At 54.7% G+C, this 18,220-nt stretch overlaps 2 protein-coding genes across 2 annotated transcripts; both read left to right on the top strand.

The window, feature by feature from the left end:
- Positions 1-71: 71 nt before the first annotated feature.
- Positions 72-14,448, top strand: LOC122456532 (balbiani ring protein 3-like). The gene is made up of 7 exons (XM_043496082.1): positions 72-504; positions 1,071-1,202; positions 7,788-7,919; positions 8,422-8,553; positions 9,930-10,067; positions 10,479-10,622; positions 13,724-14,448. The coding sequence occupies exons 1-7, from the start codon at positions 279-281 to the stop codon at positions 14,098-14,100; spliced, it is 1,281 nt and encodes a 426-aa protein (XP_043352017.1). The 5' UTR covers positions 72-278; the 3' UTR covers positions 14,101-14,448.
- LOC119842106 (balbiani ring protein 3-like) lies at positions 14,107-17,789 on the top strand. The gene is made up of 7 exons (XM_043496081.1): positions 14,107-14,115; positions 14,367-14,496; positions 15,570-15,713; positions 16,048-16,194; positions 16,786-16,935; positions 17,223-17,369; positions 17,461-17,789. Exons 1-7 carry the CDS (start codon positions 14,107-14,109, stop codon positions 17,787-17,789), a joined length of 1,056 nt encoding a protein of 351 aa, XP_043352016.1.
- Positions 17,790-18,220: the final 431 nt, after the last annotated feature.

Here is an 18,220-nt window from a genome sequence, read left to right as displayed (position 1 = left end):
GAGCACTGGCTAGACAGAGGGCACGTGAGCTGAGGCAAAGAGGGGACGGGCATCTGAGAGCAGGGCTTGGGGCAGGGAGGGATCTGGGGGAAGAGGACTAGACATGCCAGGGCCCAAGCCAGACGTGAGTCACAGGGCAGAGAGGGGGCGACCTCAGAGAGCAAAGGGCAAGGAGAGGCCAGGGAAGGTGCCGAGGCAGCGGGCCAGGGGACTGGTTCTGGGCCACCCTTCAGGCCGGGCCTGGCCCATTTCCCCAAGAACCCCCTGCCTGCTGCCCCATGGAGTTGGTGGGACTTGACTGGGGCAGCTCTGTGACTGGACAGGGCCTCACTGCCACACGCCTGGCCTGTGTTCCAGAGAAACCGGGGCTTTGCCCAGCATTTAAAATCAGAGACGAGGGGCCGCCCCTGACGCTGTGCCAGCAGGACAGCGACTGCCACAAGAGAGACAAGTGCTGCAGGATGGGCTCCAGCTACGTCTGTGCACCGCCCTCCCCCACGGCAGGTGAGGTGGCACGTGCCCATGTGGGCTGCTCCAGGGGCACTCGCTGCCCATCCCATCACTCCCTCCCAGGGGCCGAAGGCTCAAGGGCCCCATGCCAGCCAGAGCCAGTTGAGTGCACCATTCTGCCCCACACACTGCCCTCCACCAGTCATAGAGACAGAGCCTCAAGCCCCGTCCCAGTGCTCTCCCCAACCTCAGCGGGGCTGAGCTGACCCCCACATGGTGCCCTCTAGCTCTGCCCCTGGGGTGGGTGGCTGTAGGATGGTAAACATGGGGATGCCCAGGGCAGTGGGTGGTGGAAAGCAACCGTGGGGAGCCCGGAGCAGAGCACCAGACATCGGCTGTCTCCCAGCACACCCGTCCCCACTTGCTATGGCTCCTGCTGACTTCATCTGCCAGCCCCACTGATACTGACCCCACCCTGCGCTGAGTGCTGGGAGAGGACAGAATCTGCCTGCAGCCCCCTTGGCCCCGTTCTCAGCAGGGCCTCCACCCCCGATACAAGCTAGAGTGTTAGGGCTTGTCTGGATGGGCCGTCACTGCCCTGTGACCGCTCTGTGTTGCAGAGGAACCCGGCGCTGGCCCAGCCACCCCCGAGGGGCATGGTGGGCAGAGATGCCGCAGTGACTGGGACTGCCCGGGAGCAGAGAGATGCTGCAGCCATTGGTGTCGTGCAGAGTGCCCCGCGCAGGGTGAAGGTAAGCCCCATGTTGTGCCACTGGCACAGGACTCATAGCTGATCATAAGAACATAACAATGGCTATATAGGGTCAGAGCAAAGGTCCATCTAGCCCAGTGTCCTGTCTTCCGACTGTGACCACTGCCAGATGCCCCAGAGGGAAGGAACAGAACAGGGAATCACCAAATGATCCATCCCCTGTGGCTCATTCCCAGCTTCTGGCAAATCCCTGCCCATCCTGGCTAATAGCCATTGATGGACCTATCCTCCATGAACTTGTCTAGTTCTTTTTTGAATCTAGTTATGGTCTTGGCCTTCGCAACATCCTCTGGCAAGGAGTTCCACAAGATGACTGTGTGTTGTGTGAAAAAAACTTCCTTTTGTTTGTTTTAAATCTGTTGCCTATAAATTTCATTTGGATCTAGGCTATTCTCAGTGGTAGCAGATGACAGAACAAGGAGCAATGGTCTCAAGTTGCAGTAGGGGAGGTTTGGGTTGGATATTAGGAAAAACTTTTTCACTAGGAGGGTGGTGAAGCACTGGAATGGGTTCCCTAGAGAGGTGGTGGAGTCTCCTTCCTTAGAGGTTTTTAAGGTCAGGCTTGACAAAGCCCTGGCTGGGATGATTTAGTTGGGGATTGGTCCTGCTTTGAGCAGGGGGTTGGACTAGATACCTCCTGAGGTCCCTTCCAACCCTGATATTCTATGATTCTATGATATCGACCACCTGACCAGGATAGTGATAGAGACTGTGAAATGAACAGGGAGCTTAGAGAGGCTATTAAAATAAAAAACTCAATAATAATGGGGGATTTCAATTATGTATCCTCATGTTGACTGGATACATGTCACCTCAGGACGGGATGCAAAGATAAAGTCTCTTGACACCTTAAATGACTGCTTCTTGGAGCAGCTAGTCCTGGAACCCACAAGGGGAGAGGCAATTCTTGATTTAGTCCTAAGTGGAGCACAGGATCAGGTCGAAGAGGTGAATATCGCTGGTCTGCTTGGTAATAGTGACCATAATATATCAATTTAACATCCCTGTGGTGGGGAAAACACCACAGTGGCTCAACACTGTAGCATTTAATTTCAGAAAGGGGAACTAGACAAAAATAAGGAAGTTAGTGAAACAGAAATTAAGGTACAGCACCAAAAGTCAAATCCCTGCAAGCTGCATGGAAACTTTTTAAAGACACCATAAGAGAGGCTCAACTTAAATGTATACCCCAAATTAAAAAACATAGTACGAGAGCCAAAAAAGTGCCACCAGGGCTAAATAACAAAGTAAGAGAAGCAGTGAGAGGCAAAAAGGCATCCTTAAAGAAGTGGAAGTTAAATCCTAGTCAGGAAAATAGAAAGGAGCATAAACTCTGGCAAGTGAAGTGTAAAAATATAATTAGGAAAGCCAAAAAAGAATTTGAAGAACAGCTAGCCAAAGACTCTAACAGAAATAGCAAAAAATGTTTTAAGACATCAGAAGCAGAAAGCCTGCTAAACAACCAGTGGGGCCACTGGACGATCGAGGTACTAAAGAAGGACTCAAGGATGATAAGGCCATTGTGAAGAAGCTAAATTAATCCTTTGCATCGGTCTTCACGGCTGAGGATGTGAGGGAGATTCCCAAACCTGAGCCATTCTTTTTGAGTGACAGATCTGAGGAACTGTCCCAGATTGAGGTGTCATTGAAGGAGGTTTCGGAACAAACTGATAAACTAAACAGTAATAAGTCACCAAGACCAGATGGTATTCACCCAAGAGTTCTGAAGGAACTCAAATGTGAAATTGCAGAACTACTAACTGTGGTATCTAACCTACCATTTAAATCAGCTTCTGTACCAAATGACTGGGGGATAGCTAAGGGCTCCAGAGTTGACCCTGGAAATTACAGGCCGGTAAGCCTGACTTCAGTACCAGGCAAACTGGTTGAAACTACAATAAAAAACAGAATTGTCAGACACGTAGATGAACATAATTTGTTGGGGAAGAGTCAACATGGTTTTTGCAAAGGGAAATCATGCCTCACCAATCTATTAACATTATTTGAGTGTGTGACTAAGTGGGTCTGTTCTTAACGTTTCCTCTGAATACTATAGGGGTGCCTCAGTTTCCCCTATGCATTTCTTAAGTCTCTAGGTGGTGGGATAAGGGAGTGTAATTGTTGCAGAGCACAGGGCCAGGGTACATAAATGGCCAACACTCTGTTTCCTGCAACTGATGGCCTGGCCCTTCCCCCCTGCAAGGTGAGAGCTAAAGGGTTGGAGAACAAAGGAATCCGGTGACCTCCTGGCCCGGGAAAGGGACAAAGCCCAGAGGAGGAGGGGGTGGAGAGAGTTTGTTTGGGACTGGCTGGGGACAAGGAGTGAAGTGCAGATGGGGTTCTCTGGCTCACTGCCTCCCAAAATGGACCCGGCTGAGGGGTCCTGTTCTCTGTACCTACAAGCTCTGGTTTAAACCATGTTCCTGTCATCTAATAAACCTTCTGTTTTACTGGCTGGCTAAGAGTCACGTCTGACTGTGAAGTTGCGGGGCAGGACCCTCTGGCTTCCTCAGAACCGCGCCTCTCCTCATAAGTCATGTGTTCCAGTCCCCTAATCATTTTCGTTGCCCTCCTCTGGACTCTTTCCAGTTTTTCCACATCTTTCTTGTAGTGTGGGGCCCAAAACTGGACACAGTACTCCAGATGAGGCCTCACCAATGTCGAATAGAAGGGAACGATCACATCCCTCGATCTGCTGGCTATGCCCCTACTTATACGTCCCAAAATGCCATTGGCCTTCTTGGCGACAAGGGCACACTGTTGACTCGTATCCAGCTTCTCGTCCACTGTAACCCCTAGGTCTTTTTCTGCAGAACTGCTGCCGAGCCATTCGGTCCCTAGTCTGTAGCGGTGCATGGGATTCTTCCATCCTAAGTGCAGGACTCTGCACTTGTCCTTGTTGAACCTCATTAGATTTCTTTTGGCCCAATCTTCTAATTTGTCTAGGGCCCTCTGTATCCTATCCCTACCCGCCAGCGTATCTACCTCTCCTCCCAGTTTAGTGTCATCTGCAAACTTGCTGAGGGTGCAATCCACGCCATCCTTCAGATCATTTATGAAGATATTGAACAAAACTGGCCCCAGGACTGACCCTTGGGGCACTCCACTGGATACCGGCTGCCAACTAGACATGGAGCCATTGATCACTACCCATTGAGCCCGACAATCTAGCCAGCTTTCTATCCACCTTATAGTCCATTCATCCAGTCCATACTTCTTTAACTTGCTGGCAAAAATACTGTGGGAGACTGTGTCAAAAGCTTTGCCAAAGTCAAGGAACAACACGTCCACTGCTTTCCCCTCATCCACAGAGCCAGTTATCTCATCGTAGAAGGCAATTAGATTAGTCAGGCATGACTTGCCCTTGATGAATCCATGCTGACTGTTCCTGATCACTTTCCTCTCCTCTAAGTGCTTCAGAATTGATTCCTTGAGGACCTGCTCCATGATTTTTCCAGGGACTGAGGTGAGGCTGACTGGCATGTAGTTCCCAGGATCCTCCTTCCCTTTTTTAAAGATGGGCACTACATTAGCCTTTTTCCAGGGTAATATATCCCTACTGTTTTATTCTTATTATTCGAGTATGGAATTACTATCCATAGACACAGGTTTCAGAGTAGCAGCCGTCTTAGTCTGTATTCGCAAAAAGAAAAGGAGTACTTGTGGCACCTTAGAGACTAACAAATTTATTAGAGCATAAGCTTTCGTGAGCTACAGCTCACTTCATCGGATGCATTTGGTGGAAAAAACAGAGGAGAGATTTATATACACACACACAGAGAACATGAAACAATGGGTTTATCATACACACTGTAAGGAGAGTGATCACTTAAGATAAGCCATCACCAGCAGCAGGGGGGGGGAAAGGAGGAAAACCTTTCATGGTGACAAGCAGGTAGGCTAATTCCAGCAGTTAACAAGAATATCAGAGGAACAGTGGGGGGTGGGGTGGGAGGGAGAAATACCATGGGGAAATAGTTTTACTTTGTGTAATGACTCATCCATTCCCAGTCTCTATTCAAGCCTAAGTTAATTGTATCCAGTTTGCAAATTAATTCCAATTCAGCAGTCTCTCGTTGGAGTCTGTTTTTGAAGTTTTTTTGTTGAAGTATAGCCACTCTTAGGTCTGTGATCGAGTGACCAGAGAGATTGAAGTGTTCTCCAACTGGTTTTTGAATGTTATAATTCTTGACGTCTGATTTGTGTCCATTCATTCTTTTACGTAGAGACTGTCCAGTTTGGCCAATGTACATGGCAGAGGGGCATTGCTGGCACATGATGGCATATATCACATTGGTAGATGCGCAGGTGAACGAGCCTCTGATAGTGTGGCTGATGTGATTAGGCCCTATGATGGTATCCCCTGAATAGATATGTGGACAGAGTTGGCAACGGGCTTTGTTGCAAGGATAGGTTCCTGGGTTAGTGGTTCTGTTGTGTGGTGTGTGGTTGCTGGTGAGTATTTGCTTCAGATTGGGGGGCTGTCTGTAAGCAAGGACTGGTCTGTCTCCCAAGATCTGAGAGAGCGATGGCTCGTCCTTCAGGATAGGTTGTAGATCCTTGATGATGCGTTGGAGGGGTTTTAGTTGGGGGCTGAAGGTGATGGCTAGTGGCGTTCTGTTGTTTTCTTTGTTGGGCCTGTCCTGTAGTAGATTGACAGAGCCAGAAGAGTACCCAGAAGTCACCTACTACAGGACAGGCCCAACAAAGAAAACAACAGAACGCCACTAGCCATCACCTTCAGCCCCCAACTAAAACCTCTCCAACGCATCATCAAGGATGATGTGTATGATAAACCCATTGTTTCATGTTCTCTGTGTGTGTGTATATAAATCTCTCCTCTGTTTTTTCCACCAAATGCATCCGATGAAGTGAGCTCTAACTCACGAAAGCTTATGCTCTAATAAATTTGTTAAACTATCCATAGAGATTCTGTGGTACAGTTTGCAAAAAGAAAAGGAGTACTTGTGGCACCTTAGAGACTAACAAATTTATTAGAGCATAAGCTTTCGTGAGCTACAGCTCACTTCATCGGATGCTGTAGCTCACGAAAGCTTATGCTCTAATAAATTTGTTAGTCTCTAAGGTGCCACAAGTACTCCTTTTCTTTTTGCGAATACAGACTAACACGGCTGCTACTCTGAAACCTGTCATTATGTGGTACAGTTTGGTTCATTTAAGATTTTTTACCCTTTCTTTCACATATAGTGCCACTCCCACACCAACACGACCTGTTCTGTCCTTCCGATATATTTTGTACCCTGATGTTACTGCATCCATTGATTATCCTCATTCCACCAAGTTTCTGTGATGCCTATTATATCAATAGCCTCATTTAATACTTGGCACTCTAGTTCACCCATCTTATTATTTAGATTTTTAGGTCCTATCCTTCACCCCCATCAGTTTGGTAATAATGCCACCCACAGCCCCAGCTTTCAGCCAGTCACCTTCTGGGGGGCACAGCTGGACTCTGCGGAACAGCAGCTCCCCTACCAGTTGGTGAAGAGGGTCACTCCAGGGAGCTGCAGGGATTTTAGAATGGGTCAGCACCCAGGGGCAGGGAGATCCAGGCTTTGCCCATCGTTACCTGGCATTACAGTTGTCATGGAGTCCCGGGGCGATACTCTGGAACTGCTCCCTACAAAGCCAGTCAGGACTCTGGGGAAGTCTCCTTTCTGTGAGCGGACTGTCTTCAGGGCAAGAAGCTCACACAACTTCCACCTTCCTGGGTCTGACCTCGGAGCATTCAGCATCCTCTGCCCCTCCATGCGCTTCCCACAGCGAGTCCGCCCAGGCAGGGTCCTGGGGAAGCCAGAGGGTCCTGCCCCCCAACTCCGCAGTCAGACGTGACTCTCAGCCAGCCAGTAAAACAGAAGGTTTATTAGACAACAGGAACAGGGTCTAACACAGAGCTTGTAGATGCAGAGAACAGGACCCCTCAGCTGGGTCCATTTCGGGGGACAGGGAGCCAGACAACCACGTCTGCACTTCACTCCTCGTCCCCACCCAGTCCCAAACTGACTCCCCTCCAGCCCCCCCCTCCTCTGGGCTTTGTCCCTTTCCGGAGCCAGGAAGTCACCTGATCTCTTTGTCTTCCACCCTTTAGCTCTCATCTTGCAGGGGGGAAGGGCCCAGGCCATCAGTTGCCAGAAAACAGGGTGTCGGCCATTCTCTGTGTCTAGACCCCTGCACACAGCTGCCCTCCAGGGCTCTGCAACGATCATACACCCTTATCCCACCACCTAGATACTTAAGAACTGCATAGGGGAAACTGAGGCACTCCCACAATATTCAGAGGAAACATTAAGAACAGTCCCACTTCGTCACAACAGGGCACGGAGCTGAGGGAAGGGAAAGGATAACGCTGGACAGGGAGGGGGCTAAGTGTGATGAACAGCACACAGAGCTAGCGGGACGGGACAGGCACTGGGGTCCTTCTTCAGTCCTGGTCTGGCCCGGTTCCCTCAGTACACCCCTTTCCCCGTGGAGCTGTGAGGCTACATCTGGTGCGTCTCTGTGCCCAGCTGGCTTCTCACTGCCATGGGGCTGTTCTATGTAACAGGGACCCCCACATCTGGCCCAGGTGCCTCCGAGGGGCATACTGGGCAGAGATGCCACAGTGACCAGGACTGCCCAGCAGCAGAGAGGTGCTGCAGCCATCGGTGCCGCCAGGTGTGCCCAGTGCAGAGCGAAGGTAAGAGGAGCTGGGAACGGGCTCAGGGGTCCCAGTTACAGACCGATGGGAATCTCTGCTGCCCCAGCCCCATTTATTACCTTATCTCTGCCACCCTAGGTCCAAGGCTGGTTGTCCTTCCGAGCCAGGGGGCCAGGGTTCCAGCCCACTCCATATTCCCTCCCCAACACTAACAGGAGAGGGGGGCAGGAAGAGGGCAGCCTGGGCAGGGAGCCGGAGTTGTGTTCAGGTGTGGGGGAGCCATGGGGCTCTGGAGCAATTTGGTGCATGTCTGTGGTGGGGCCTGACCAGCCCAGTGTGATCTCTCCTCGGGAGGTGGGGGCACATGTGGGAGGGGCTGAGGTGGGAACAGGGGCTTGAGAAGGAGATTGGACATTCTGACACTTTTGCGTCTGGCTCCAGCCCCAGTCAGCCCCATTCCCCTCGTCCTCCCAATACCAGCTGGAGTGTTACGGCTTGTCTGGATGGGCCGTCACTGCCCGGTGACCGCTCTGTGTTGCAGAGGAACCTGGCGCTGGCCCAGCTGCCCCCAAGGGGCACGCTGGGCAGAGATGCCGCAGTGATTGGGACTGCCCAGGACCAGAGAGGTGCTGCAGCCATTGGTGTCGCGTAGAGTGCCCCGCGCAGGGCGAAGGTAAACCCCACCCTGTGCCATTGGCAGCAGGAATCCAAGCTGTGTCCATCCCTCACCCCCATTGGTTTGGTAATAATGCCGCCCTCAGCCCCAGCCTTCAGCCAGTCGCCTTCTGGGGGGCAGAGCTGGACTCTGGGGAACGACAGCTCCCGTCCTGGGAGGTGAAGAGGGTCACTCCAGGGAGCTGCAGGGTGTCTCAATGTATTCAAAAGTGACCTGGAAAAAGGGATAAACAGTGAGGTGGCAAAATTTACAGACAATAGAAAATTACTTAAGATAGTTAAGCCCAAAGCTGACTGAGAAGAGCTACAAAGGGAACTCACAAAACTGGGTGACTGGGCAAGAAAGTGGCAGATGAAATTCAGTGTTGATAAATGCAAAGCAGTGCACATTGGAAAACATAATCCCACTTGTACATACAAAATGATGGATCTAAAACAGCTGTTAACACCAAGAAAGAGATCTTGGAGTCATCATGGATAGTTCTCTGAAAACTAGGGCTGTCAAGCAATTAAAAAAAATCAATCATGATTAATCACGCTGTTAAACAATAATATAATACCATTTATTTAAATACTTTTGGATGTTTTCTACATTTTCAAATATTTTCAAAGGGTACAGTGCTCACTTCATATTTTTATTACAAATATTTGCACTGTAAAAACCAAAAGAAATAGTATTTTTCAATTCACCTAATACAAGGACTGCAGTGCAATCTCTTTATCACGAAAGTTGAACTTACAAATGTCTGACCCAGTATGGCCGTTCTTATGTTTTGTCCCACTCAGGAAGAATGGGGCAGCACACAGGGGCAGCGCGATCCAGGCTTTGCCCATCGTTACCTGGCATTACTGGGCAGCTGAGGTCCTTCAGTCCTGCTCTGTCCCCTTCCCTCAGGACACCCCCCCTTTCCCACATGGAGTTATCAGGTGTTGGCTGGGGTGGCTCTGACAGCAGCACTCTGAGCATCTACGCCACCCCCAGGGACATAGCGGAGCCCCCTGGAGGGGTTGAAACCTACAGGGGATCCAGCTGTGTGCTTTTGATGCCTGCTCCTCCCTTGGTCCCTGCAATCCCCTGCCACCCCCTGGCGAGGTCCCTGCAGAGCCCCATTCACGTCTCTAGAGTCCTGTCAGCTTCCTCTCTGTTCCACTCCCCCTTCCCCATGAGGGACCTCACTGGGCCTTACATGTTTGCCAGCTCCCTGCTGAGATGGGCCATTGGGAGGTCTTCGCTTCTTGCCATTTTGACCCCTCCAACTTGGGGAAATGGGTCATTTGTTTATGGCAGTTGTGGGGGGAACTTGACCAACTTGGAGACGAAAGCAGCTCGGTGACTGGGCAGGGCCTCTGCCATGCGCCCATTGTGTGTTCCAGAGAGACCCGGCATCTGCCCGACCCTGCAGAGACCTGGCCTCTGTGTGGAGAAGTGCAGCAGGGATGCGCAGTGCCCCGGGGGGCAGAAATGCTGCAGCACCGGGTGTGGTCACGTCTGCATGGGAGTCATCGCTGAAGGTATGTTCAGACCTTTCACATCAGCGTCTCTGTGCTCAGCCCTGCCGCATGTGCTGATCCCGGGATGAGCCGAGTACAGGGCTCCTCAAGGGCTGAGAGCTGCCTGCCTGAGCAGGGGCTGGGGCCGGGGCTCGCTCTGTCAGCAGCCAGAAGACCAGTCCCAAAAACCTGCCCTGAATGATCCCAACTCCCAGCTGGCCTTAGAAACTCTGGGATTGGCAGATCCTTAACATGGACATGGGGCCTTCTCTCCACAAAGAGCACCGGTGCAGAGGCTAAGGGCAGAAGGGGACAGCGGCCATGGGGTCTATCTTCCTTCTCCCAGCATGGCCCATTTCCCTCCCCCCCTCCCACTGCTGCACTTCAGTGCGCGGGCTGGGTCTCACTCCGTGTGGCTGTTGGGTGTTGCAGTGAGGCCTGGAGTCTGCCCGGTGTTACCAGGAGGAGCCGTCGGTGCCTGTGATGAGAGATGCCGTTCCGACAGCGACTGTCCACGCGCCCAGAAGTGCTGCAGCAATGGCTGTGGCCTGGCCTGCATGGCCATGAAGCTTGTCGGTGAGAGGCAGTGGATCCTCGGGCAGGGCCTGTTGCGGATCAGTCCTTAGAAAGGCACATTTGGGTGGATTTTGAACCCGCTGTGTCCAGGGGGCATTCAGCTGGCCCCGCTGAGCCCCAGACCCATAGGGACCCATCTGCCCTCCTGCATAGCACAGCCAGAGACCCTCACCTGGGGAGTCCTGCACCCAGCCCAGAGCTCCTGGTGGAGCTAGAGCAGACCTCGGAGAGAGAGATGTTCAGACTTGAGCTAACGCCCAAGTGACAGAACCCACCACCCCTCCCTGCTCCTTGCTTCTAACTTGAACCTGTGGGGCCCCAGCTCCCAGCCACTGCTCTCAGAAATCCCTCTCCGTGCAGACAGCTGCAGACCGTGACCAAGTCACCTCAACCTTCTTGAGAAACTAAACAGATGGAGCTTCTGCAGTTGCTCCCTGCAGGGCAGCCTCCAGCTGCAGACTCGTTCTCTCTGGCTCATCTCTGCCCCTTCCCAATGTGTCCCCCTGTCCGCAGTGAGCTGGTGCGTCCCTAGCCATAGACCGAGACCACTGGGCGCTAAGGGACTCGCTAACTGCTGCGGCTTGGGTTGCTAGTTACCCTGTGCACACAGAGGTGGCATGGCCCAGGGAAGCCTCCTTTTAACATCTTGGCAACATGTGCCCAAGCTCTGGGCTCGCTCTGTGCTAGGCACTGTTAACCCCATCCCCGGCAAACCTCCCCTAGGGTGACCAGATGTCCCTATTTTATAGGGACAGTCCAAATATTCAGGGCTTTTTCTTATATAGGTGCCTATTACCCCGCACCCCATCCCGATCTTTCTATCCGGTCACCCTAGCCTCCCACCTCTGTGAAGCCCTGCCAGGGAGTGCTGGCAGGAGCTGATCCGCATGTGTGCAGCCATTTGCAGACGCACTACCCCAGCACTTTGCTCCTGAACTGCCCTGGCTAGGACTCCGCTCTCCTGGGCAGCCCTGCTCCCAGCGGAGGGACAGGCCAGGGCAGAGGGCTCAGGAGTGATCTACGAGGGAGGTGGGTGCTGATTTCTCCAGCCCCTCCCTTCCCACCACACTGTGTGTCTCACCCTTTGGCCTGCTCTGTCTCAGTGAAACCTGGAGTGTGCCCAGCCAGAGCCCCAGGGACCAGCAAGGAGCCCTGTCTATCCCCCTGCACCCAGGACAGTGACTGCAGAGGAGCTGACAAGTGCTGCCGCCTCCACTGTGGCCCCACCTGCCTCGCCCCCCAGCAAGGTGAGTTTGCTGTCCCTCTCTGAGCCCGGCCCCACACAGGCAAGGCTCACTGCTGAGCCGGTGAGAGGCATTCGGGACATGTAGGCACTAGCCAGGACCCACCGCAGAAACACGTTGTAAAGAGGATGGTTCTGGTGGGACCCAACTGAGAGAGCCAATTCAGGACAAATTGCTTCACAAGTCACACAAGCAATTCCCTTAGACACTCCAGTTTCCCAGTATCACCACCAGTGCCACTCATTATGAAAACCAATACCCCAATAAAAGAAAAAAAGGTTCTCTCGATCCCAAAGGACCAAGCCCCAGACCCAGGTCAATATACAAATCAAATCTTACCCACAAATCATGCTGTTGCCAGTCCTTTAGAATCTAAAATCTAAAAGTTTATTCATAAAAGAAAAAAGATATAGATGAGAGCTAGAATTGGTTAAATGGAATCAATTACATACAGTAATGGCAAAGTTCTTGGTTCAGGCTTGCAACAGTGATAGAATAAACTGCAGGTTCAAATCAAGTCTCTGGAGAACATCCACAGCTGGGAGGGGTCATTCAGTCCTCGGTTCAAAATTTCAGTGTAGCAAAGTCCTTCCAGAGGTAGGAAGCAGGATTGAAGACAAGATGGAGGAGCTGCAGCAGCTTTTTATAGTCTCTTCCCATGTGGTCTTTCTTTCTTTGTTCCAAAGACAAGCTATCCATCACATGGCATGAAAGAACCTCAGAGTTCTGTCCATAGGCATGTCCCTGCACACCTTGCTGAGTCATAAGGCGAGACTGCCTTCTCTCAATGGGTCAATTGTATAGAGGATGGTCCTTAATGGGCCATCAAGCAGGCTAGGCAGAGCTGACACCAACTTATCTGGGTTCAGAGTAGCAGCCCTGTTAGTCTGTATTCGCAAAAAGAAAAGGAGTACTTGTGGCACCTTAGAGACTAACAAATTTATTAGAGCATAAGCTTTCGTGAGCTACAGCTCACTTCAATGCATCCGATGAAGTGAGCTGTAGCTCACGAAAGCTTATGCTCTAATAAATTTGTTAGTCTCTAAGGTGCCACAAGTACTCCTTTTCTTTTTGCAACTTATCTGGGGTGTCACCCAGAAGCATAGCACAAGTTTGGAATACAGACAGTATAGAGCCAATACTTATATTTTTAAATACAAAAATGATACATGCAAACAGATAGCATAATCCTAACCTTGTCTTAGATACCTTATTTGACCCCCTTTATACAAGATTTGGTGCCACTACAGGACCTTGGTTGCAACAATGTTCTATATGGTCCCAGTTCAAGTCAATAATGTTACACATGTCCTGAATGGTCTGCTCCCCAGCCAGCAGCTCAGACTCGGGCCATCATTCCCCCAGGGAGCTCTGTCCCAGGGGTTGGGGAATGGGGACGTGGGGCACAGAGCACTGGGGGCCAGGGGGCAGAGGACATGGGCCCAGAGAGCTGGGGACCGAGGGCCAAGATGGAGCAAAGAGCGAGGGCAGACGGGGCGGGAGCGCTGGCTAGACAGAGGGCACGTGAGCTGAGGCAAAGAGGGGACGGGCATCTGAGAGCAGGGCTTGGGGCAGGGAGGGATCTGGGGGAAGAGGACTAGACATGCCAGGGCCCAAGCCAGACGTGAGTCACAGGGCAGAGAGGGGGCGACCTCAGAGAGCAAAGGGCAAGGAGAGGCCAGGGAAGGTGCCGAGGCAGCGGGCCAGGGGACTGGTTCTGGGCCACCCTTCAGGCCGGGCCTGGCCCATTTCCCCAAGAACCCCCTGCCTGCTGCCCCATGGAGTTGGTGGGACTTGACTGGGGCAGCTCTGTGACTGGACAGGGCCTCACTGCCACACGCCTGGCCTGTGTTCCAGAGAAACCGGGGCTTTGCCCAGCATTTAAAATCAGAGACGAGGGGCCGCCCCTGACGCTGTGCCAGCAGGACAGCGACTGCCACAAGAGAGACAAGTGCTGCAGGATGGGCTCCAGCTACGTCTGTGCACCGCCCTCCCCCACGGCAGGTGAGACGGCACGTGCCCATGTGGGCTGCTCCAGGGGCACTCGCTGCCCATCCCATCACTCCCTCCCAGGGGCTGAAGGCTCGAGGGCCAGTTTCCTGGTGCAGGGGCTGGGATTCTCTGGAGCCCGTGATCTTTATGTGGGGGATACCCAGAGTTATTGGCTGGAGCAGGGCACAGGGAGGAGGAGCAGTGAGGGACTTGAGGGAGAGGCAGTGAGCAGAGAGCTCTGACGGCATATGGGGCAGGTGGGGTGCCCATGACAGGGGCTGAGGACAGAGACAACCGGGCCTTTTCCTCCTAAGATACCGTCCTGGGAACGAAAAGGTCTCAGTGCAGTGGGTGGGGAAAGGCTGGAACTCAAGGGCTGAGGCTGGATTGAGAAAAGAGCAGGGTCTTTTGTCAGTCCCATTCCCTGCCATCCCCCTGATACAAGCTGGAGCGTTAGGGCTTGTCTGAATGGGGCGTCACTGCCCTGTGACCGCTCTGTGTTGCAGAGGAACCCGGCGCTGGCCCAGCCGCCCCCAAGGGGCACGGTGGGCAGAGATGTCGCAGTGACCAGGACTGCCCGAGAGCAGAGAGGTGCTGCAGCCATCGGTGCCGCCAGGCGTGCCCAGCACAGGGCAGCGGTGAGTGTCCGTGCCCATGCGGGAGGAATGGCAGTGACAGCCCTATGGCAGCGACACCCCTATGGCAGCATTGGGAACACACTGACAGGACTACACGAGCGATGGACAGGAACAGGGGCTAGAGGCTGGGCCTACAAAGGGCCCTCTGCTATCTGCCTGTCCCAGCGGATCCATTTTCCCAAGGTCTCCTCTCCCTCCCCACATGGAGGCAGTAGGGGCTCATCAGGATCCGACTGCCTTGGGCCACCCCATGTTCCAGCCGGCAGCCTGCCCAGCCACTGAACAAGGAGCCGTGGGGCCGGCGGGGAGCCAGAAATGCTGCAGTCGTGGCTGTGACCACGCCTGCAGCGCCCTGACCCAGGGAGAGACAGTGCCACTGTGACGAAGCGGGACTGTTCTTAATGTTTCCTCTGAATAGTGTGGGGGTGCCTCAGTTTCCCCGATGCAGTTCTTAAGTCTCTAGGTGGTGGGATAAGGTTGTATGATCGTTGCAGAGCCAGACCCCTGCACACACCTGCCCTCTAGGGCTCTGCAAGGATCATACACCCTTATCCCACCACCTAGAGACTTAAGAACTGCCTAGGGGAAACTGAGGCACCCCCACACTATTCAGAGGAAACATTTAGAACAGTCCCGCTTCGTCACATCCACGCCCCGTGTTTGGAGCCATGGCAGGTGGGGGCAGCATGTGCAGGCTCAGGGACACCCCCGGGCCCTGCGCGGCAGCCTTGTGTCTTGGTCCGGGGTCCCACCTGCCTGGGCTCTGTGCCTCTGAGGTGACTTGCCAGCACCACCGGGCCCAGGGAATCCCCTCCCCCCAGGAAACTGGCCCCCTGGTGCAGAGAGAAGGGCATACAGGGTCCCAGTGACCCCCTGGCATTGCCAGTGCGGCAGCATCCCACACTCCCCACATCAGCAGCACCCGGCTTCTAGCACCCAGCCCCTCCACCTGATCACAGGCAGCTTGGGACAGGGACACTCCCTTCTCCTTCAGCGTGGGCTCAGACCCCTCCCTCGCCCCCTGGCCTCCCTCTGGCCAGCTCTGTGACTGCCCTTGGCCTCTGTCTGCCCAGGGAAGCCTGGATTCTGCCCCGTGCGCAACGGGCTCTACTTCAGCTATGAGTGCGAAGCTAGATGCCGAGGGGATGGCGAGTGCCCCAGGGCCCAGAAGTGCTGCCTGCATGGCTGTGACCACGAGTGCGTGACCCCTTCGGAAGGTAGGAGGCAGGTTCAGATTGCCCTGCAGGCAGCCCCTCACCTGGGCAAGCGAGAAGCTGGGGAGAGACAGAGCAGAGCCAATCCCTGCGGGTTTGTCGAGGTGGCTGGGAGAGGCCAGCCTGGCATGTTCCCAAGGCGCTCAGACAAGCTCCCAGGCACACGGCCACGCAGCCACCGTGTCTGTGCAGACAGACAGGGCCCAGGGCTCAGCCTGCGAGAACAAGGAACCCCATGACTGTGACATCACGACAGAACGACCAGTGGTGGGGCGGGTGCTCGTCCCATCACGAGACCCCAGTGAGCCCCCTCACTCCTCTGCCTTCTGCTTTCCAGAGAAGCCCGGCATCTGCCCCCTGACAGACGGGATAACATCCGAGTCCCCCTTGTGCAGGTCCTCATGCGCAGGGGACAAGGAGTGTGCGGGGGACCAGAAGTGCTGTGACAGTGGGTGTGGCCGGACATGCCAGGCCCCAGAGAGAGGTAACAGAGCAGCAGGAGCTGGGCTCCCCTCACTCCAGCATGGGGCTCTCACCACCGTTAGCATCCACTGGAGCTATCTTGCCCCGCTGGTGAATCCCCAGCAGGAAAGGGTTAACACCAGTGGCTGTGTGCAAGGCGGGCAAGGGGCAGCTGGAGACCTCCCCACCCCTACGCCAGGTGCTGCCTGTGCTCCAGGTATGAGCAGAGAGCACAGGGGCTGCAGCGCACCGATGGGCCAGGAGACCCGCCTCAAGCACAGGGCTGCCTTGCGCAAGGTGTGGAGACTTCGGCTAAGCAGCCATTCCACAGGCTTTGTGCACCTCTGGGTCAGGATCTGCAGCTGCTGAGCGAGGCTGGGTGGTGGGGAGCTGCAGCCCGCTGCGTCAGACCTCTGGACTCCAGCGCCGGGCTGGAGAGCCAGATGTCGGTAGAGCCAGCCCTAAGAATCCCCCAGCGCAGTTCCGAGGGGCCGGTGGGTGCAGCAGGATGGGCTGGCTGTACCCTCCCCCTGGGGTGGGTGTGGTGGGTCCCCACTGTGACACCCTCTATCCAGCAGCCTCCAAACCTGCCCTTCCCACCCTCTCTTGTCAGAGAAACCCGGCGTGTGCCCAAAGCAGAAGCCCTGGCAAACACTGGTGCCGTGCAACGAGCAGGATGCCTGTGCTCATGACCGGGATTGCCCCAGGCAGGAGAAGTGCTGTTTCAGCGGCTGTGCCATGCGCTGTGTCCCCCACTACAAAGGTACCCAGCTAGGCTGCAGAGGGACCAGCCCCATTCATCCCCAGGGCCAGACTGGCAGTCCAGGGAGAGAATGCACCCTATGCCAGGGCAGTGCAGCAGAGAGAGGGTGTATGGGGGTGCAGGAGCCAGGAGTGAGCATGTGTCTGCAGAGGGCTTGGGCTGGAGGAGCCCGAGAGTCTGGCTGGGACCCTCCCCGTGGGCAGTTCTCATTACAGGTTGATATGGAGGGTCCCCGGCCTGCCAAGGAGGGGTTCATTGTCCCTCTCTCGTCGCCTCCCCCTCCCCAGAGCATCCTGGTGCCTGTCCCAGGGCAGAGGCCTGCAGCGACCCGAGACAGCACCGTTCAAACCGGTGCCTGGACGACCACGTGTGCGAGAGACATGAGAAGTGCTGCGACACGGGGTGCCGCCGGGAGTGTGTGGCAGTGCGCACAGGTACGGGCATGCTCCCTTCCCCTGCCCTGGGGCTCCCTGGGCTCTGCGCACCCCTGGTGATCAGGCATCTGGGCCCCCTGCTGTGTTACAGAGAGAGAGGACAAGTCTGGGGATGGCCCCACTGACTCGTGCGTGGATGAGTGCAGAGCTGACGAGGAGTGTCCCAGAGGACAAAGGTGCAGAAGCAGTGGCTGTGGCCGTGTCTGCCAGAAAGTCCCCCGAGGTGAGGCTAGACCTAGAGCCTGCGGGGCAACATGGAGCTTGGGCCTGCACAGGCCATGGACCGGCGTGCAAAGGGGTACTGCTTGGGCAGACTCACATGCCAGGGAAAGGAGCCTTGGTATCACTGTGCAAGGGCAAGGGAGAGTTCCAGGTGCAGTCGCTGCTCACGGGCCGTGCAGGGCTGATATGAAGGTCTAGCCCTCAGCGTCAGGCCCTCTCTGGGGAGCCCTGCCCTGCATGCCAGCACTGGCCAGGTCTGACCGATCCCGCCTCCCCCAGGTCCCAGATGTCAGTGTCTCTGCCGAAGCTGACGGGTGTTTCTCTCCTGGCCAGGACCCTCGTGCCCGCTTGGGTTGAGCTCTGTCCCAGCCAGGTTCTGTCCTGCCCTGGTGCCTGGAGTGTGGGAGGTGACGTGCCTGACATCTGTCCCATGGCTGGCTCGCTCCCCGGCCAGGGGACAGTCTGTGCCCATGTGGTTGTTGCTCATTTATACTCTGGGGAAGTCTCCTCTCTCTGGGAGCAGACTGTCTCCAGGCAAAAAGCTCACCCGGCTTCCACCTTCCTGGGTCTGACCTCAGAGCATTCAGCATCCTCTGCCCCTCTGTGCGCTTCTCCCAGCGAGCCTACCC

The sequence above is a fragment of the Dermochelys coriacea genome, chromosome 13 (genome assembly GCF_009764565.3).
Source record: "Dermochelys coriacea isolate rDerCor1 chromosome 13, rDerCor1.pri.v4, whole genome shotgun sequence".
Classification (NCBI taxonomy): Eukaryota; Metazoa; Chordata; order Testudines; family Dermochelyidae; genus Dermochelys; species Dermochelys coriacea.
This window is presented reverse-complemented; position numbering and strand designations above follow the sequence as displayed.